At 46.7% G+C, this 22283-nt stretch overlaps 1 protein-coding gene across 1 annotated transcript; it reads left to right on the forward strand.

The window, feature by feature from the left end:
• The first annotated feature begins 125 nt into the window (after window positions 1–125).
• LOC104661012 (cytochrome P450 4F2) lies at window positions 126–19882 on the forward strand. The gene is made up of 13 exons (XM_010361508.2): window positions 126–214; window positions 643–841; window positions 2660–2804; window positions 5732–5785; window positions 5877–6004; window positions 7864–7985; window positions 8611–8881; window positions 10898–10964; window positions 11165–11294; window positions 18003–18136; window positions 18232–18296; window positions 18479–18561; window positions 18970–19882. The coding sequence occupies exons 2-13, from the start codon at window positions 644–646 to the stop codon at window positions 19133–19135; spliced, it is 1563 nt and encodes a 520-aa protein (XP_010359810.2). The 5' UTR covers window positions 126–214; window position 643; the 3' UTR covers window positions 19136–19882.
• The last annotated feature ends 2401 nt before the right edge of the window (window positions 19883–22283 follow it).

Here is a 22283-nt window from a genome sequence, read left to right on the forward strand (position 1 = left end):
ACCTTGAGCTGATTCCTCTGCACTCAGCTGGCCTGAGGCCAGGTGTTGGTTGACTGCCCAGGCTCAGGAGATGCACCCAGGCTGCAGGGATTGGTTGGCCCAGCCCAACCCAGCCAGCCCTCCCACAGCCTTTCCTACATCAAGGGCCAGGGTCAAAGGCCTCCCAGCAGACAGGGAGAGGAGGTTGTGTGGGACAAACTGCTCCTGACAGAAGGTACCAGGCTGGGAGTGGCAGGCCCGGGGCGGGGGTCCTGGCCTGGGATGGAGAGGGGTACTGCCCAAGGCCCATGCAGCTCCCAGGTGCTGTCCTGGAGGATGGGAGGTTTCCTGGTGACTGAAACCAAGCCCCTGGCAACCTCCCAGTGATTCAGGCTGGGCCTTTCTGGACTTTAATCAGTCTCTCTCTCTCTTTCCCATTCTGAGTGTTTACTAGGGAACTGGAGGCCACTTGGCTGCTGGTTTTGGCTGGGCCTTTCTGGACTTTACCTCTCAGTCCCTTTTTAACCATCCCTGAGCCCTCCCTGCTCTACCTCCAGCACTGCCCATCCCTGCCTCTTTACTGTCCCTGGAGCTCCCTGGGCCCTTCCCTGGGGCCCTTTCCTGGGCCTCAGGATCTCACCATCCATCCCATCTGCCCTGCAGGATGTCCCAGCTGAGCCTGTCCTGGCTGGGCCTCGGGCCAGTGGCAGCGTCCCCGTGGCTGCTCCTGCTGCTAGTCGGGACCTCCTGGCTCCTGGCCCGTGTCCTGGCCTGGACCTACGCCTTCTATGAAAACAACCGCCGCCTCCGGGGTTTCCCACAACCCCCGAAACGGAACTGGTTTTGGGGACACCAGGGCATGGTAAGTGTGGCAGCAGGATGGGTCTAGGTCTCAGGGTGGATGGACTTCCTGAGGGGTACGAGGCTGATGGAGTGGGGGTGAAGGGGTGGGCTGGGATCTGGGGTGGCAGAAAAGCAGGGGAGGCATCTTACTCATTCCCCTGTTTATTCACTTATTTCTGTGCTGTGCCAACCCAAGCCCTTCTCACCTCCTCATCCTCCCACTCCTGGCCTGCATTGAATCCTTTTCCTGCCTGTCTTCCCACACTAATGCACCTCGGCGGGGCTTCTGGGCAGAGGGTTGGCTGCACAGAGAGGTGAGTCCCTGACATTCCCACATTCTCCATTGCTGGACTCGAGGCCCTGCACCCACTGTCCAGGGTCCTCTCCCTGCCTAGACTATTTCCTGTTGTGAGGGTACAGCTGGGCTAGAGGAGAGGCGTGGGCCGTCTCCCACTTCCACCATATCTGAAGGCACCTTCCTCTTATCTTCCTCTTCCTCTTATCTCCCTCTTACCAGTGAGACCTGTTACCAAACCCAGAAAGATGCTGGTCACTCACTTCCCCTTTCAGAAGCTTTCCTTGGCCTTTCCCTTCCCCGAGCCCTCTGACTTAGACCTGCTCTCTTCTTTGGGGGACGTGGTCTCAATCTGCTCATTGCAAATGGCAGGATTGATGGGTGTGTCCACAGGTGAAGTGAGAGGGTGCACAGGACGCACTAGCACAGAGCCTGGTGCAGAAGCTGCTCCACAGGTGAAGTGGGAGGGTGCACAGGACACACTAGCACAGAGCCTGATGCAGAAGCTGCTCCCAGGGGGGAGACACTGTCCTGATGGACAGTCAGAGTCACCTCTGCTCCCCTAGTGGCTGGTGAGAAGGGAGGGTCTCCTATGTGCAGAACCTTCTCCATGGGAGGAACTGGAACCTCTGTGGACCAGCCAGGACATGAAGGGGTGTGGGGACCAGCCTTAGGGACATGTCCTGAGGCCATACTGCTCCCTATGAATCTCCCCTGTGAAGACCTCCCCATGTGGCCGCCTCTGGGCTGAAATGACTCCCAGAACAAGAAAATCTTTCCTCTCAAGCTAACTGGGCCTCTGTGAGCGGACAGTGTGTCTTCTCCCTCTGCCCTGGGATGCACCCTGGGACTTGGAGGTGGCCCCAAGAGAGATAGAGCAGGAGGAATGTGGATAGATACATAGACAGACAGATAGATAGATAGATAGGTAGATAGATAGATAGATAGATAGATAGATAGATAGATAGACAGAGAGAGAGAGAGAGAGAGAGAGAGATAGATCGATCAGGAGGAATGTAGATAGATAGATAGATAGATAGATAGATAGATAGATAGATAATAGGATAGATAGATAGATGCACAGATAGGATGGATAGATGGTGGATGGATGGGTGGACAGGTACGTAGATAGATAGATAAAAGGATAGATGGATGCATGGACACATGGATGCACAGATAGGATGGATAGATGGATGATGGATGGATGGGTAGATAGAGTAGATAGGATGGATAGATTAGGTATACAGATAGAGTAGGTATATATGATGGATACATCAGACAGATGGATAGGTAGTTATTAATAGATGATAAGTAGACAGATAATAGGATGAATATATGGATGGATGAAAGTACAGATAAGATGGATTGATGGATAGATGGGTAGGCAGATAGATATATAGATAGAAAAATTAGATAGATAGGACGAATGGATTAGACACACCCAGAAATGTTTGACCAACTACCTGGGCATCCCTTAGCCTAGTCAAGTGGACACCTAGAATTAACCATCACAGAAGGTAACGACTCCTGCCTTGCTTGCAGGTCAAATCCACAGAGGAGGGCATGAGAGTTCTGACTCAGCTGGTGGCCACCTATCCCCAGGGCTTTAAGGTCTGGATGGGCCCTGTCTTCCCCCTCCTCAGTTTGTGCCACCCCGACATCATCCGGTCTGTCATCAATGCCTCAGGTACCATCTGGAACACCTGGTGGTGGGTGCTGCGGTGCATTTGAGGTCTGTACTTCCTCTATCCCCAAGCTCCTGTTTGGCCCCTGCAGTACTCTGGCCTCTCCTTTCCTTCTCTCTCAGCCATCTTCGCTTTTCTTTCATGTATTCATCAATTCCCATCTCAGCGTCTCCTCTCTCCATTGCCGTCTGAACCCCTGTTCTGGTATTCTGGGCTGCCCTGGAACACCCTGAGAGACCTCAACTCAAGGCTCTGTCTTGGAGGAAACCCCAACCTTGAGGAGATGGACCTGGATAGAGATATCCCCAACTTCATGGGATCAGGAAAGGGCCAGAGGGAGATGGATGACAGTCCAGGGAAGAACAAGGTCTCTGCTGGGGCAGGCTGGAAGACTTCCTGGAGGAGGAGTTGCTGGAGCTGTGTCTGGAACAATGAGTAGGAATGTTTGAAAGGAGAGTGCAGGGTGATGCAATTGAGCATCATTAGTATTCAAGGCCCCTTGCCAGGCCTAGCATCACCTTGCCTGTCCCAAAGCCTAGAACAATGAGGAGGACTTGTGGCTGGTGGGAGGTCTGGGCTGCTATTTCCATGATGTCCACCTCTGGTGGGTCAATTCCTTTTACCCCATCCTATAGCTTGTCTACCCTAAGTTCATTGCTCTCCTGCTGCAGGCCCTGGGGATCTCCAAAAGGAGACTCCACCCCAGCTTGGTACCCTTTCCTTGACCTCTGTGCTTCCCATCGTTGGACAGGCCAGGCTGAGCAGGGGGAATGGGCAGCATCCTACAGAGACCATGGCTCTGACATCAAAATGCTGAGTGACTCTGGGCTGGTTCCCAGCTGTCTCTGGTTATTGAGGTCTCTTTCCATTGTGAGTGATGGAAACCCAACCTGGTGTGATCTAAGCAAAGAAAGATAATCTATTGACTTTAAAGTCCAGGGAGGTGGCCTTCAGGCATGGCTGGATCCGGTTCTCACACAATGTTACTGGGAATCTATCTTTCTCTCTTGGCTTTAGCTTTCTCCAGGCTGCTTTTCCTTTCAAGGCGGCCTTTTCCTCATGACGTCAAAGATGAGTCCCAGAAGCTCACTTCCCATGGGAAAGCCCACCTTTCCCTCAGAGTTCCCAGAAATGGCCCATGATTTACTTCTCCTTGCCTGAGTCATAGGACCAATTTTTCACCAAATCCCTGTGACTCTGATTGGCCAGTCTTGGCAGGCCTGGTTTCTCAGAGCTACTGTTTTGGGGGAGCAAAGAAGTTTGTTGGTAAGGATTCAGGCCATGGGTGCAGACAGACCCAGTCTTAGGCCTCAGGCTTGCCATGGTCTGGGACTGTGGGCAAGTGACTTTATTGTTCAGAGTCTCAGGCTCTTCATCTGGAAAATGGGATGAATGACAGCCCAGGAAACACGGTGTGTGGATCCACATGGGGAAAGACCTTTTCTGTCTGTGTAACTGAAGGACTGGAGAGTCCTGCATGGAGGATGTGAGGAGGAAGCCCAGGTGGGGCTCAGCACTGAGAGGAGGAAGAGATGCTGCTTAAAATCCTCAGGGTGAGGGCTTCGACCTCTTCCCTGCAGATCCTTCTCTCTCACAGCCTAGGAGAGCATGAATTGGGTCCTGTTTGTTTTTCTCCAGATTCACAGCTCGGAGGAAGGTCTCCTACACACACAAAGCCTGGTGGGCACCTTTGGTGATATGTGCTGCTGGTGGGTGGGGCCCTGGCAGGCAGTCATCCATGTCTTCCTCCCCACCTGCATCAAGCCTGTGCTCTTTGCTCCAGGTAGACATTGCACTGGCCACGCCTTGCCCACAGCTGGGATCTCTGCTGCCTCCAGCTGATCACGTGACCCATGTGTAGCCAGGTGGGGCTGTGGTGGAGACCCCATTGCCTCCATCGCCCCTGGACTTCCACCTTTCTGACCTCTGTTCCTGCTTGCTCATGTCTGGGACGTGTCTCTATGATGGCTGTTATAAGGCCAGGACTGCCATGTATATTTACACGTGGGTCCTGGTTACACCTGAAATATGTTATACCTGGTTACATCTGGTGTATCAATCCAACTGGGGTCATGTAGAGCTGGTCATGTGTGGGGTTTATCTGTGGCCAAGGACATGTGGGGCATATGAGGGCCTGTTTGGTTCTTGTCTCAGGTGTTGTTTGACATTGTCATTTTCTCCTGCTGGTCACATCTGGGCCATGTTTGGGGCTTGTGTGAGGTCTGGGACCCAGGGTCCCTACGTGAACTGTCTGAGACATTATTTGAGTTTTGTCTGAGGCTGTGTTATAGTATGTTTGGGTCATGCCTGAGGAACAGTCTGGATCACATGTGGGCTATGTCTGGGACGTTAAAGGTACCATATTTATATTCAACCCGGAGCTTGTATGTGGAACGTGCTTTTGAGGTCATGTTAGACCATCTCATGTGCATGTTAGAGCATACTGTCTCGTGTTAGGAATTGTCATGTATTTTGTGGCCATGTCAGGACATGTGAACACATGTCAGGGTCATGCCTCATCTCATGTCCAGGTCCATGTCAGAAGATGCCATGCCAGAAGATGTCAGAGAGTGCTGGGGTGGACAGAGTGTCCTAGGTCCATGTAAAGGCATTCTGTAGAGTGCCGAGCTGTGCTCAAGGGTTGAGGAAAATGTTGGATCATGTAGGAGGTGTGTCAAGGCATGCTGGAGCCCCAACATAGCTTCTCCGTGCCAGGTTAGGCAGTGTCATTGCTGTACTGTGCTGCTGTAGGCTGGTCTAGTCTTCTCTCCCCTCCCCCATCCTCCTTTCTTCCTCTGCCCTTGGCCCCCTTCCTGCTATGTGGGGCTCAGAAGGCAGAAATGCAAACCTCTTGCTGGGAGCCTCCGCCACCCCCAAAGTTCCTCTTTCACCTGCCTCCATGGCCCCTGATTGTCTTCATTTATGTCAGCCACCCTTGCACCAAAGGACAAGTTCTTCTACAGCTTCCTGGAGCCCTGGCTGGGTGAGTATCTGCAGGTGAACAGGGTTGGGAACAACGTGGAGAGCCAGGGGAGGGAGACGCCCTTGCCCATGGCCCTTGGCTGCCCTGTTAGGGGATGGGCTCCTGCTGAGTGCTGGTGACAAGTGGAGCCGCCACCGTCGGATGCTGACACCTGCCTTCCATTTCAACATCCTGAAGCCCTATATGAAGATTTTCAATGAGAGTGTGAACATCATGCATGTGAGTTATTTGAAGCCAAGGTCCCAACTGCAGCCTTGGGGTGGAGGGACCACAGACAGATCTGGTCTGGAATTTTGGCTCTGCTTGTGTCATTGGGTCATTGCTCTTCTTCTCTGAGCCTTGGTTTCCTCATCTGTAGAATGGGGCTAATAATCCCTACTTAAAAGATGGTCAAGGTGATGTAATGGAGTCATGTCCCTGGTGCATAGTAGGTGCCCAGAAGGTGTCGTTTCTATGTTTCCGTCACCCAAGCCCTGTAAACTCAAGAGGGTCACGACGACAATTGCATAGTAGCTGTTGCTGGTAAGAAACTTGAAAACTGATTGGTTTAAAACAATAAGGACTTATGATTGCTAAGAAGTCTGTGGGACAGTTGACGGGTTCTTCTGGATGTGGAAGGGATCACTCATGGTACATGAGCAGCTGGGGGTCAGGTAGGCAGCCTTGCAGGTGTTGGTTGAATTCTGTCACATGTTTGGGTTTTGGCTGGGACATGTTTGGGTTCTCTCACGTGTCTGGGTTTGGCCTCAACTGGGACCCCTGGATGTTCCTCCCTATGATTGTCTCCTTCCAGAAGGCACCCCGTGGTTCACAATGCAGGCAGGGCTCCAGGGAGTAAGACCAGTTTTAACTTCATTAGTTATTACCTCATCGTTTTCACCACATTGTATTTTGACATTGAAAGCCAGAAGTCCAACACGGAATCAAAGGCAGGGGGTAAAATAGGCTCTGTCTATTAATGGGAGTTGCTGAAAAATCACATTGCAAAGGGTGTGGATATGGGAGGAAGGGAAGAATTGTGGCAAGGTTTTGTGAAGTGTCTAGGATTTATTTTAACTTACAAATTGATAAGTTAGTTTGTTACTGTTTCATAAATTCTTCCAGAAGGACAAGAGACTCCTGGGTCAGAGACAAAGGATAGTTTACTACTCATGACACAGAGAGCAGCATGTGTTTCTTGTTAGATTGCACTTTTTTTCTCCAAGCTTCTCAAATCCCATGGGCTGACACAGGTGGGCTTCTATAAATGCCTGCTGACATAGCATATTGCATTACAGAAAAGGAGAATTAAGCTTAGGAAATCTGCTTTTATAGCAAACAAAAGCAACATGTCTAGGGGGAGTCTTTACCTTATCCCTCAAAGTTATTCTTTGCAAACACAACTCTGATAAATTTTCCATGTCAAGAACATCAGTGTCTTGTATTCATGACATTCCCAGAAAGGATGCTCAGGACTCACGAAGGACTACCTCCCCAAAACAGGGAGATTGTTGAAATCAATTTATTACAATGCAGATGGGGAAATCCAACATTTATTGAGCATGAACCATATGCCAGAAACAATGCCATGTGCCCATTCCATGACACGAGTATATATTGCCTAATTTTAAGAACTCTGTGAAGGAGAGATGATGTGTTTCTGCCCCATGGCAGATGATGAAACTGCACGTCTGAGAGATTAGGGAGCTAACCCAAGTTCACCCAGCTAATGACTGAGCTTGGTGTGGTGGAGCAGAGTTTCTAACGTGGATTATATGGCTCCAAAGCACATCATCTTAACTGTTCCTGAAGATTTGACAGGCGGGATATAGGGGAGGGTAGTGAATTGACTAATGGCACACAGAGCACAGGAGCCAGAGCTGGAACTTGAACCTAGGTCTCCTAACTCCCAATCTTGGGTCTTCATCTCTTAGTAGTAACAGCTTTTGCTTGCACCATAACCTGGTTCTCCCTGGGGAGGGGTCCCAGGGGAGAAGATGAAGAGGCTTATTCTGGGGAGTGCATCTTGACGGTTGGGGTTGGAGAGGTGCTCAAGGGAGCAAGGAGCCTGCCCCAGCTCTGTCCCCTTCTCTGGCTAGGCCAAGTGGCAGCTCCTGGCTTCGGGGGGCAGTGCCCGTCTGGACATGTTTGAGCACATCAGCCTCATGACCTTGGACAGTCTGCAGAAATGTGTCTTCAGCTTTGACAGCCATTGTCAGGAGTAAGTTCTTGCCCAGGGTCTGGGATCTTGGGCCATGGACCCAAAGTGGGTAGGTGGGGGAGGGAGGACTGAGCAGGGAAATCAGACAAACCTTCCTGGAGGAGTTTCGTTATACCTGATCATCGAAGGACTGGTGTGAACTTTATCTTGAGGCTTCCAGGGAGCCATCGAAGAGGTTTGAACTGGTGGGTGTGGTCAGAGCTGAGCTCTATAGGGAATTGACTATAATGTAGCACTACATGGAGTTAACACTGATGTAAAGAGGCTAGGGTGGAAGCTAGACCATAGATCGGTTGGAGGAGGATGAAGTCTGAACTTTGTGGACAGTTTCAAGGAGAAGGGTCAGGACTGTATACAGGGAGGGAAAGAGAGAATAGGAGAAAAGTGTGCAAGTTACACTCTGGATGCCTAGCGGCATGGAGGCATCTCATAGAGATTGGATTCAGGGAGAGAAGAGAGCTTGGAGAATCAATCTCATTCTGATCCCCACCCTGTATCTGTGGGGTCACCTGTTCCTGGAAAATCCGTTTACTGATGGGAGGTAGCTCCCGGCTGCTGGTGGGAGGTGCTCCTGGGGCTTCAGGTGTATTAAATTGTTTTCTCCCTTTCTGCCCTTATCCTGCAGGAAGCCCAGTGAATATATTGCCGCCATCTTGGAGCTCAGTGCCCTTGTATCAAAAAGACACCAGCAGATCCCCCTGCATATAGATTTCCTGTATTATCTCACCCCTGAAGGGCAGCGTTTCCGCAGGGCCTGCCGCCTGGTGCACGATTTCACAGACGCCGTCATCCAGGAGCGGCGCCGCACCCTTCCTAGCCAGGGTGTTGATGACTTCCTCCAAGCCAAGGCCAAATCCAAGACTTTGGACTTCATTGATGTGCTCCTGCTGAGCAAGGTGGGCTTCTCTGGGATCTGAATTCAAGAAGTAGAAGGGAGCTTCATGTGAAATGTCAGATGAAAGAAGTTGAACTTGGTCCAGAGGGCACTAGGGAGCCGTGGATGGTGATTGAGGAAGAGAGGGACAGGCAGAGATAGGTTTTAAAGATGACTCTGTGGAGTGCACATAGCAGGGAGCTGCTTGGTTTGAAACTGACAAGTCTGAGAGTTGGCTCTATTTACAAGCTCATGAGTTAATTGGCCACATTTAAATATGTACATCTACATCTATGTCTATGTCTGGATCTATGTTTATGTTTTTGCCTATGTCTTTCTATATCTTTGTCTCTGAGTTTGTGTCTCTATGACTGTGACTGTGTGTATGTCTTTGTCTTTGTCATTGGCCATATCCGTACGTCTTTGTGTCTGTGTCCTCATCTTTGTCCACGTCTACGCCTTCGTCCTGTCTTTCCTATGTCTAGGTGTATGTCTTTGTCTCTGTGTATATTTTCATCCATGTCTATGTCTTTGTGTGTATCTGTGCCTGTGTTTATCTCTCTGTCTTTTCTCTGTTTGTGTCTTTGTCTCAGTGTCTGTCTATGTCCATGTTTTTTGTCTGTGTCTGTGACTGTGTCTTCGTCTATGGCTGTGTCTATGTCCATGCTGTGCCTATATCTTTGTCTGTGCCTGTGCTTGTGTCTGTTTTTGTCTATGTCTATGTTTACATCTATGAGTATTTGTGTCTGAGTGTGTGTCTATGTTTATGTGTATTTGTGTGTCTGTGTTTCTAAGTCTGTGGCTTCATTTGTGTGTGTTTGTGTCTATATCTGTGTCTATGCCTATGTTTATGTATATTTGCGTGTCTGTGTTTCTAAGTCTGTGACTTCATCTATGTGTGTTTGTGTGTGTGTCTATATCTGTGTCTATGTTTATGTTTATGTGTATTTGTATTTGTGTGTCTGTGTTTCTAGGTGTGACTTCGTCTGTGTGTGTGTGTCTGTATCTGTGTGTATGTCTATGTGTATTTGTGTATCTGTGTTTCTAAGTCTATGATTTCATCTGTGTGTGTGTGTCTGTATCTATATCTGTGTGTATGTCTATGTTTATGTGTGTTTGTGTGTCTGCGTTTGTGTCTAAGTCTATGACTTTGTCTATGTGTGTTTGTGTCTGCGTCTGTGTCTATGTCTTTGTCTATGTGTATGTCTGTTGTGACAGATGCATTAAACCTCTGAATCAGAGCAGCCCATGTCTCGCTCACAGCAATACTACCAGCCAGAGCAGGATTGTGGCACTGGCTCTTCAGCCTCAAGTCAAATTTCTCCAAGGGCAATGTTTTCACCTGTATGTCCAGAAGAGTTTGCACCCTAGGAGAGGGGCCCTACATTATGAGTCTTGGCACATTTTCTATTTCTTCCCAAGAAAGAGAATGAGATACACACACACACACACACACACACACACACACACACACACAGAGAGAGAGAGAGAGAGAGAGAGAGGAGAGAGAGAGAGAGAGAGAGAGAGGGAGAGACTGAGTGAGAATGCTTTCTAGCTTTGTGAGACAGTGTGTGTTTTTTGCTCTGGAGCATAAACAGATCCTCTTCAGTGAGATGCCATAGTCCGTAGGCTTACAACCCAAATGTCTCCAGGGAGATAAGATTCTCTAGATGTATCACTCTAGAATGTGGGCCAATATCTTTGGAGCAACACTTAATCTCTAATTTCTGAGGGAAATTGCCATTTAATTCTCCTGTAACTCAGGTTGCCAGTAACTTTTTCTCAGAAACTTTTCACTAAAATGTTCATTGAGTCTTCCCAATAGGGACCAAGAGGAGGCAAGGAAGCCAGAGAGGAAGGTCATGAGGTGGGGGCTCTGGCCGTGGTGACCAAGAGGGGTCTAGGAGTGCAAGATGGATTTGGATTTCTGGAAAAAGGATAAATCTTCAGAGATTGTCTCAGATTAGACTCAAGAGCCCTCAGAGCTAGTGTGACTTTTTGTTGGGGGCGGGGTTTGGGGTTATTGCCTTCTCTCCAGGATGAAGACGGGAAGGAGTTGTCTGATGAGGACATAAGAGCAGAAGCTGACACCTTTATGTTTGAGGGTGAGGGTGCCGTGTGGGACTACAGTGGGGACTGGGATCTCTCCATTCCACAAACAGGGTGGTTGGACCTGTTGGTCCAAACCCCCCAGCCTTCCTGTCCCCCTTCCCGCATCCTCCCTGAAGTCCTCAATGTATGGTTGCTGTCCACCCTCGGGTGCTGAAGCAGCCCAGAAACCCAAGCCTGCCTTGCTGCCTCTCAGGCCATGACACCACGGCCAGTGGTCTCTCCTGGGTCCTGTACCACCTTGCAAAGCACCCGGAATACCAGGCGCGCTGCCGGCAGGAGGTGCAAGAGCTTCTGAAGGACCGTGAGCCTAAAGAGATTGAATGGTGAGTGCAGGTGCTGGTGCCCTCTTCCTGAGACCCTCTCATTGGCTCTGCTCCCCAGGTGGAGAGGGAAGGAAAAGTTGTTTTTGTTGATTCTGCCACTATTGCTTAGAGGGAATAGGAGCAGAGGACCATAGGCAGGACTTAATACGCAGCCTGACTGTCTGGGGAAAGGTTACCGGCCCTTAGAACAGAAAGACCTGGGCTTCTGAGAGAACTGGTGATGATATGTGAGGACAGATAATGCCACTTAGCACATGTTCAGCAAATGAACTTCCCCTCCACTCTCTTCCTTTTCTCCCAGAAATATAATTTTTTTCAAACATCTTCACTTGTTGAATGTTTGCTCTTCTGTTCCCTAATTCCTACTCTCCAGTCCAGTCCAGGGATTTATAAGGGAGACCTGGGGGTAAAAGTCATCCATTCTTGTCTTGAACACCTGCATCGTTCATCCTTCTATCCTCATTCAGCAAACGCTCCCACACTACATTCCCACCCCCACATCTGTGCACAGCATCTTTCTGTGCTCTGGAGACCTGGGAAGGACCCAGCCCAGAGATCTGTTTTCCAGATGCTCCCAGCCTGGTGGGGGAACTGTCCCTGGGCAGGACACTCCCAGCCTACGTGGGCAAGGATGGGGTTTACAGGAAGAGAAGCAGGACTGGGGAGTATAGAAAGTGTCTCAGTTGAGAGCCTGAATAATGATCTGAATAATGATTAGTAGATAATTGGGTACAGTTGGGAAGCAGTGCTCTAGGTCAAGAAGACTGCCTGGGATCTTCACAGGAGGAAGAGAGAGGAGAGAAAGAGAGAGAGAGAGAGAGAGAGAGAGAGAGAGAGCGCGAGCGAGCAGGGTAGGGGGCAGAAAGGAGAAGGAGAAGGGGAGAGAGAGGGAGAAACTTGGTCATGGTGAGATGATAAAACTGGGGCTGGCTGTGGAAACCTTGGCGAAGATGTTAATGGCTTCAGTTTAAGCCCAAGGGCAATAGGGAGCCATGGGAAGTGTTTGAGCAGGGGAGGGACAGGTCACATCTGGGTACCAGGAAGATCTTTCTAGGGCTAGTGTGGAGGGCATTCTGGAGAGGACTAGCTGTAGAATGAGGGCACAGTGGGGACATTCTGAGGTCCAAGCCAGGCCAGGGGCTGGAGGAAGGAGAGGAAGCATTGGAGTGGACGGTTGTCTTGGATTCAGTGTCCTCCTGTCCATGCCTTTGCTCAGCACAGCAGTCCTGTGAGGAGGAGAAACATTTTCCGCTTTTAAAACCAATACTTTTTCTGCATTTTTAACAAACAATTTTTTGTTGCTGCATAGTAGATGCACATAGATTTGAAATGCACGTGATAATCTGATACATTCATATAATTGGCAAAGATCAAATCAGTGTACCTGGGATATCTGTCGCCTGAAATATTTGTCTTTTCTTTATGCTAGAAACGTAACTATCATAAGCTAACTATTTTGGTATGTACAGTACATATCGTAAACTATAGTGAGCCCACTGATCTATCGAGTGCTGGGTTTTATTTCTCCTACCAAACCTCTCATTTGTGCCCGTTAATCAACTCCTCACCCCTCCCTCCCTTCTACCAATCTACCTTCTATCTTCATGAGATCCACTTTTTCAGTTCCCACATGTGAGTGAGAATATGTGATATGTGTCTTTCTGTGCTTGGTTTATTTACTTACCACAGTGACCTCCAGTTCCATCCATGTTGCCGCAAATGACAAAATTCCAGTCTTCTTAATGGTGGCATAGTATTCCATTGTGTATACACGCCACATTTCCTTTCTTCCGTCCTTCCTTCTTCCTTCTTCCTTCCTTTAGGACGGTCTGACCAGTTTCCTGCCTGCTTCCTGCCTTCCGTCCTTCATATCTTGCTAATTGGTCCTTTCCCCTCCCTCCTCCCTCCCCTCCACTCCCTCCTCCCACCTTTCCTCCCTCTCTACCTCTCTCCTAGTCCCCTCCTTCCTCTCCTTTCTTCTTTCTTTCTTTCTTATTCTTTTTTCTTTCTTCTTTCTTTCTTTTTTTTCTTTCTTTCTTTCTTTCTTTCTTTCTTTCTTCTTTCTTTCTCTCTTTCTTTCTTTCTTTCTTTGAGACAGAGTCTCGCTCTGTCGCCCAGGCTGGAGTGCAGTGGCACGATCTTGGCTCACTGCAACCTCTGCCTCCCGGGTTCAAGCTATTCTTCTGCCTCAGCCTCCCAAGTAGTTGGGACTACAGGTGTGCACCAACCATGCCTGGCTAATTTTTGTATTTTTAATAGGGATGGGGTTTCACCATATTGGCCAGGCTGGTCTCGAACTCCTGACCTCATGATCTGCCCACCTCAGCCTCCCAAAGTGCTGGGATTACAGGCGTGAGCCACCGCACCCGGCCACCACATTTTCTTTATCCATTCAGTTGATGGGCACTTAGGTTGAATCCATATTTTGGCTGTTGTGAATAGTGCTGCAATAAACACGGAAGTATAGGTATCTCTTCAACAGATTTATTTTCTTTCTTTGGGATAGAAATTTCTTGTCTTTCCTTTCAGTAGTGGAATTTCTGGGTTATACGGTAGTTCTAGTTTTAGTTTCTCGAGGAACCTCTGTGCTGTTGTCTGCAGTGGCTACACTAATTTATATTCCCACCCACAGTGTGTGAGAGCTCCCCTTTCTCCATGTCCTCACCAGCATCTATCGTTGCCTGTCTTTTTGATAAAAGCCATTTTAACTGGGATGAGACAATATCTCATTGTGGTTTTGATTTGCATTTCTCTGACGATTAGTGACATTGAGCATTTTTCCATCTACCTATTGGCCATTTGTATGTCTTCTTTTAAGAAATGTCTATTCAGATCTTTTGACCATTGTTAAATAAGATGATTTGATGGTTTTTTTTTTCCTATTGAATTGTTTGAGCTCCTTATATAATATATTCTGGTTACTAATCACTTGTCAGGTGGGTAATTTGCAAATATGTTCTGCCATTCTGTGGGTTAATTCTTCACTTTGTTGATTGTTTCCTTTGCTGTGCAGAAGATTTTACCTTGTTGTAATCTCATTTGTCTATTGCCTGTGCTTTTGAGGTCTTACGCAGAAAATCTTTGCCCAGACCCACGTCTTGGAGTATAAAACCCAGATTTCAAGCAAAAATTGTGCATGTGGTTAAAAGAAAGGGTCCAAAAAAATTATGATAAAAATGAGCTTCCTTATTAAGCTCCACCTTAGCAGTGACTACGGTCAGTTTTCTGTGTATTCTTCCAGAAAATGGCTATCCCGATGTCCACGTTTATATGAACTGCCACTGTGATTTTTGTTTACATGAACATGTACTGTGTTTTTCTTTGTAAATAAAACTATAAAAATAGATGCAGTTCTGCACTTCATCTCTGAGATTTTATATTTCTCTCAAAATATGAGTTTTCAAAAATGAGTTTGTTTTTAAAATTGTTCTTTCATTGATAAATTTTAACTATATATATTAGAGGTACAATGTGATGTTATGATGTAGGTGTACAACCTGAAATTATTAAATCAAGGTGACGAACAAATCCAACACTTCATGTATTTATCATTTTTGTGTTGAGAACATTTGAAATGTACTCTCTTAGCAATTTCAATGAATACATTGTTCACTAAATCACCAGGCTGTGCAGCAGATCTCAAAAACTTATTCCTCTTGTGTAACTGAAGCTTCTATCCTGTGACCAACATCTCATCCTTCTCTGTCCCTCCCTCAGCCCTGGCCTCTAGTAACCATCATTCTACTTCTATTTCTTTTTTTTCTTTGGTTTGTTTTTGAGACGAAGTCTTGCTCTGTCACCCAGGCTGGAGTGCAGTGGCATGATCTCAACTCACTGCCACCTCTGCCTCCCAGATTCAAGCGATTCTCCTGCCTCAGCCTCCTGAGTAACTGGGATTACAGGCTCCTGCCACCACGCCCAGCTAATTTTTTTTGTATTTTTATTAGAGATGGGGTTTCACCATATTGGCCAGGCTGGTCTTGAACTCCTGACCTTGTGATCTGCTCCCCTCGGCCTCCCAAAGTGCTGGGATTACAGGCATGAGCCACTGCGCCCGGCCTCCACTCCTATTTCTATGAGCTTGACTATTTCAGGTCCCTGGACAAGTAAGATCATGTGTGTTTGTGTTTCTGCACCTGGCTTACTTCACTTAGCATAAGTTCCTCCAGGTTCTTCCATGTTGTGGCAAATGAGATAAGTTTTTTTATTTTTATTTTTTAAGGCTGAATGGTATTCCATTGTATATACACAACGCATAGAAAATGAGCATTAAATTACAAAACCAATGATAAGGACAAGTTCTTCTTGCACCAAATGATATATTACAGATAAGACTAGGGTTTTCCTTGACAATCCTGCCACCCCACCTAATCCTTTCTCATTCTGCAAAGGTGGGCTCCAGAGCTGGAGAGGGGCTGATATAAGCCACCTAGCTACATCTATCTAGCATGTCTATCTCGAATCTCAGCCTATCGACCGATCGCACGCTCACGATCGAGGCGGATCTACGCGCGAGAGCTAGCGCGATCGCTATCGAGCTTCAGCGAGTCTAGCGCTCGAGAGCGAGCGAGCGATCAGCGCACATCATCTCGATCGATCGACGATCGATCTAGCTATCTATCTACCTATCTATCTATCTATCTATCACCTATCTCTATTATCTATCTAGCTATCTATCATCTCTCTCATCTATCTATCTATCTATCTATCTATCTATCTATCTATCTATCTATCTATCTATCTATCTTTATTATCTATCACCTATCTATCTCTATTATCTATCTATCTATCTATCTATCTATCTATCTATCTATCTATCTATCTATCATCTCTCTATCTCATCTATCTATCTCCATTATCTATCTATCTATCTATCTATCTATCTATCTATCTATCTATCTATCTATCTATCTATCTCTATTATCTATCTAGCTATCTATCATCTCTCTATCTCATCTATCTATCTATCTATCTATCTATCTATCTATCTATCTATCACCTATCTATCTCTATTATCTGTCTATCATCTATCTATCTGTATTATCTATCTATCTCTATTATCTATCATCTACCTATGTATCTATCTACCTATTATCTATCTATCATCTATGGGTCTCTGTTTCTATCATCTATGTATGTATCTATTATCTATCTCTCTATATCTGTCGTCTATTATCTGTCTATCATTATCTATCAATCTTTCATCTACCTCTGAATCATTCATTTCCATAAATATATATTCAATACTTTTTGCTCTTTTTACACGCACATATGTATATGTTTGTTACTTTTTTTCACTAGACAGTGTGTCTTAATGCTATATTTTTCTGAGTGCTAAATATTTTATTCCTTATTTATTCATCTCATTCCTATGTTGAATACACATAAACATTTTCAATGATCGTAGATATTTCCAGTTTGCCTTCCAGATTGTCAGTACTGATTTACCTTCTAGTTTATAGTATGTGATGAGACTAGTGATCCCTATTTCCCCCTTTTGGGTAGCTGTATAGTATTCCCTTGTGTGGCTATTTATCTAAACATCTTCCCATCAATGTATATGTGGCTTGTTCCTAACCTTTTGCTAAAAGTGGACATGAAGCAGTCAGCATGTGTGCACAGTGACCATTCCTTACATGTATAAGCATGTCTGCAGGACAAATTCCCTCAAGTGCAATTGCTGAATCAAAGAACATTTGCATTGTACAATTTTAATTATCATTGCAAATCCTTTCCTATTAGCTGAGTTTGATGGCACAAGCTTTCCCATAACTTTACCAATACTACTAAAGTATTATTAAATGTTAAAATCTATGCCAATCTTCACCTTTCTTCTTTTGATGGACGTTGTTTTAAATAAGAGTGAGGTTAAACATCTCTTGGACGTTTTCTTTTCGTGGAAGTTGTTCCTTTACTTTTTTGCTCTTTTTCTTTGGATTCTTCAAAAATATTTACTTTTAAGAATGTGTATTAAAATTGATTTTTTTTTTTTTGAGATGGAGTCTCTGTTGCCCAGGTTGGAGTGCAGTGGTGCGATCTCAGCTCACTGCAACCTCCACCTCCCGGGTTCAAGCGATTCTCCTGCCTCAGCCTCTGGAGTAGCTGGGATTACAGGTGTGCACCACCTCTCCCCGCTAAGTTTTTGTATTTTTAGTAGAGATGGGGTTTCACCATGTTAGCCAGGATGGTCTCGATCTCCTGACCTTGTGATCTGCCCGCCATAGCCTCCCAGAGTGCTGGGATTACAGCCATGAGCCACCACACCTGGCCAAAATTGATTTTTTTTTTCTGTCTTGCGTTGCAAAATATTGCCTTTTAACTTTTGAAGGGTACTTTTGATTAATATCCTTTATTTGCAAAAACTACTACCTTGAGCATATTCAACTTCCGTGCAGTTAAATTGGTCCACATTTTTCTTTCACAACCGTAAAATCCATCAGTTTCCCAGGATTTTGTTTTGGACAGGGGCTCTCTTTATCAAACGTGAAGTTTTCACTTACGTCTTTCTCTGAGCTCTCTGTTCTTCTCCATGGGTCTGTTTTCTTGTTTTTGCCACAGTGCCACACTGTTTTTATTACTGCAACTTTGTAACAATTCTTTTTAAAAGTTTATTTTGTTACAGGGAGAAAAGGTCTTACTTGCAAACAGAGAAGTTGATAGTTGTGTCTTTGCTCCCTTGATAATGACTGGGGCTGGGTGTTTCCTTAGGGACGACTTGGCCCAGCTGCCCTTCCTGACCATGTGCATTAAGGAGAGCCTGCGGCTGCATCCCCCAGTCCCGGTCATCTCCCGCCATGTCACCCAGGACATTGTGCTCCCAGACGGCCGGGTCATCCCCAAAGGTGCTCACAGTCTCACGAGAAGGAGCCTCCTGGGTAGGAAGAGGGCCCCCTCAGGGAAGGAGGTCTTCTTCTGACTGCCCTCTTCTCTCCCACAGGCATTACCTGCCTCCTCAGTGTTTTTGGAATCCATCACAACCCAACTGTGTGGCCAGACCCTGAGGTGCGGGGCCCCCCTCCCTCACTCTGTTTTTGTCCATTCCAAGGCTCCTAGAGGAGGGGGCAGGGTTTTGATCAGGAGAATCCAACATCACCTCCCTCCAAGACACACACAACTGTCTGTTTCTCCAAGGCTGGTGGACCTGGGAGACCCCACCCAACAATGATTCTTGGTCTCACCTCCAGGTCTACGATCCCTTTCGCTTTGACCCAGAGAACATCAAGGAGAGGTCACCTCTGGCTTTTATTCCCTTCTCGGCAGGGCCCAGGTAAGGGCGGCCTGTGTCTGAGGTGGGGACGGGTTGATGGGTGCAGGGGTCTGGGCATGACAGTGGGGAGAAGGGGGACATTGTAGATGGTCCGAGTTCCAGCTCTCCTTCCCTCACCTCCTCTGGAGTTTATGGGAAGAGGTCCATAGAGTAGGGTTGGGTTGGTCCTAGAAGGGTCTGTGGTGTGCTCAGAGCCCGCTCCCACCCCACCTTGGTCTAGGGTGGGGGCTGGAGCTGGGCTAGGTTTGCAGGATATGCAAGCCTACATGGGGATCCAGGCACGGATACCCACTTCTCTATTCTCAAGCTACTCTAGGTGGGGTTGGCTGTCCCAGGCCAGGTTCCCGGCTTGATGGGGCCAGGATGGGGTTCTTGGTTGCAGTCAGAGTTCCCAACCCCCTCCCGCAGGAACTGCATTGGGCAGACGTTCGCGATGGCCGAGATGAAGGTGGTCCTGGCGCTCACGCTGCTGCGCTTCCGCGTCCTGCTGGACCACACCGAGCCCCGCAGGAAGCCGGAGCTGGTCCTGCGCGCAGAGGGCGGACTTTGGCTGCGGGTGGAGCCCCTGAACTGAGTTCAACAGATACTTACTCTGACCCCCACTAAAATGACCCCTGATTTATCAAAAGTGAAGCATAGAATTTGCCCTATGACCCTATTCCACAGTCCTGTATTCCATCCTAGATACCTACTCAAAATAATTGAGACAGGTGTTCAAACAAAAAGACGCTTGTGCATGAATGTTCATGGCAGCCCTATTCACAGTGGCCAAACGATGAAAACAACCCCAAGGTGTATATTACCAGAGGAAAGGATAAACAAAATGTGGTCCATCCATACAATGGAATATTACACAGCCATAAAAAGGAATGAAGCAGTGATCCCTACTACACTGTGGATGAACCTTGAATACATGATACTGAATCAAAGACATCAGATGCAAAAGGTCATACAGTGTGCAGTCCTTTTATATGAAATTTCCAGAACAGGCCAATCTGAAGAGATGTATAGCAGATTGGTGGCTTTCAGCAGCTGTGGGAAGGTGGGACTGAGGAGCGACTGCTAATCAGGATGGGGTTTCCTCCTGGGATGGTGAAAATGTTCCGGACCTAGATAGTGACGAAGGTAGCACGACATTGTGAGTGCACTAAATGCTGTTGAATTGGACACTTTGAATTGGTGAATTTTGTGGTAGGTGAATTCTACCTCAATAAAAAAATGCTATTTTATCTCACACATTTATTTTTTTTCTGTGCGATTGTTCATATAGTAATATGCTGTGAGCATCTTTCCATGACGTTAAATCATCTTAGGAAACATTTTGTGGTCTTCAAAATGTGTGTGTTAAGTGTTCAAATCAGTCTTGATTTAAAAAAAAGACATTGTTAGAAAATAAAAGTGTTTTGTCTCACGTTGTAAGAATTATCTTCACACACATTGACTGTTAGTAACAAATTGAGTTATTCTTCATCAAGTAATGTTTGGGGTAGAGATCACATTTTCATAGCAATAGATGCACAAATATTCATGTAAGATACAGGTGTGGTTAGACACCTTTCATAGAACTGGCATGGTTTGGAAATTCCACAGACACTGAATGTTTTGGTCATATTAACAGAAGTAGATCACTGAGAAGGGAGAAGGTGACTTTTCAGCTCCCTCAGGTAAATGCTGATTTCATCCTCGCACTGATCTTACAGATTGTAGATGAACTCACTTGTTCAAGGTCAACCACTGAAGGGTGGAGTTGGGGGTGAATCTGAGCAGTTTGGCATCAGAGGTCACGCCTTATCGTATCGAGGACATGATTTTTCAAAGCGGGTCTCAGCTCTAGGCACATCAGATCACCTGGGAACCCCTACAGACTCCAGACTGAGTAGAAAAGACTCTCTGACAGGTGGTGCGTACATTTGCTTTGTTTTGCTTTTTGTTTCTTTTTTTTTTTTTTGTTAATTCATTTTGTCTTTTTGAGACAGAGTCTCCCTCAGTCTCTCAGGATGGAGTGCAGTGGCACCACCATAGCTCACTGCAACCTCCAACTCCTGGCCAAAGTGTTGGCATTAAAGGTGTGAGCCATTCCTCCCGGTCCCATTTTTTTTTTTTTTCTTTTTTTAGATGGAGTCTCACTATGTCGCCAAGCCTGGAGTGCAGTGGCACCATCTTGGCTCACTGAAATCCTCTGCCTCCTGGGTTCCAGCAATTCTCCTGCCTCAGCCTCCTGAGTAGCTGAAATTACAGGCATGCACTACCACGCCCAGCTAATTTTTTGTGTTTTTAGTAGAGATGGGGTTTCGCCATGTTGGCCAGGCTGGTCTTGAACTCCTGACCTCAGATGATCCACCCTCCCCGGCCTCCCAAAGTGCTGGGGTTACAGACGTGAGCCACTGCACCCAGCCCCAAGGTTTTAAATATAATATTGTTGACCAGAAATACATTCATTCATGTAAAAAATAAAATGCCCAGTGAGAAGTGATGGTGCTACCTATGCCCTTCATCTGCCCAGTTTCTTCATGTGTATAAAGATAAATACTTTCATATCTTGTGCATCCTTTCATAGTATATTTAGCCAAACTATATATAATTAGTCACCCTAATTACGTATTAGTATGCCTACATTACAATGAGTGTGCTTACTTGCCACTCCTATATTTTCATGACTCATCTTAAAATCACATTAAATTTTCAGAATTTGTTCTCTTTGGTGCATAGTTCAGTTTGTTTTTTGAGACAGTCTCACTCTGTCACCCAGGCTGGAGTGCAGTGGTGCGACCTCGGCTGACTGCAACCTCCACCTCCTGGGTTCAAGCAGTTCTCCTGCCTCAGCCTCCCGAGCAGCTGGGATTACAGGCGTGTGCCCCCACAGCTGGCTAATTTTTGTATCTTTAGCAGAGACAGGGTTTCACTGTGTTGACCAGGCTGGTCTCAAACTCCTGACCTCAGGTGATCTGCCCGCCTCAGGCTCCCAAAGTGCTGGGATTACAGGCATGAGATAGTTCAGAGTTTTGACAAATAGCTAGAGTCATGTAAGTACCACTCCCATAGCCACCCTTGGTAGTCAAAAACCTCCTTCCACCCCTGACCCCTGAAAACCACTGCTGTCTTCTGTCTTTCTATAGAACTGCTTTCTTCCTGTTGTGTGAATGGGGTTACACCATAGGGGGTCTTGGAGTCTCGCTGCTCTCGCTTAGTGTGAAGCATCTGAGAGTCTCCCATGTTGTCTGTATCGAGACCCTGTTTCCTCTTATGGCCGGGTAGAATTTCCGGACGTGGATGGGACACTCTTTTTTCGTTGGCTAAAGGACAAGTGGATTGTTTCTGGTTTTTGGATATTATGAATAAAACTTCTATGGATATTTGCATACTTGTTCTTGGGGGAAACTAAGTTCCCATTGCTGTTAGAATGGGATGACTGAGTCATATTATCAGTGTATGTTTACCATGATGAAAAATTATCAAACTGTTTCCAAAAGGTACGTGCCATTTTTAATTCCTATCAGGAATGTATTGAAGTGGCATCATTGTCTGGGGTAAATACCCAAGGTTCATCATCTCACATCAAGGAAATCAAGGACACAGACACACAAGAAGTAAGTTTGAGAGTTGAGGTTTAGGCTGGGCACAGTGGCTTACGCCTGTAATCCAGCACTTTGGGAGGCTGGGGCAGGTGGATTACCTGAGGTCAGGAGTTTGAGACTAGCCTGACCAACATAGTGAAACACTGT

This window comes from Rhinopithecus roxellana, chromosome 8 (genome assembly GCF_007565055.1).
Source record: "Rhinopithecus roxellana isolate Shanxi Qingling chromosome 8, ASM756505v1, whole genome shotgun sequence".
Taxonomy (NCBI): Eukaryota; Metazoa; Chordata; class Mammalia; order Primates; family Cercopithecidae; genus Rhinopithecus; species Rhinopithecus roxellana.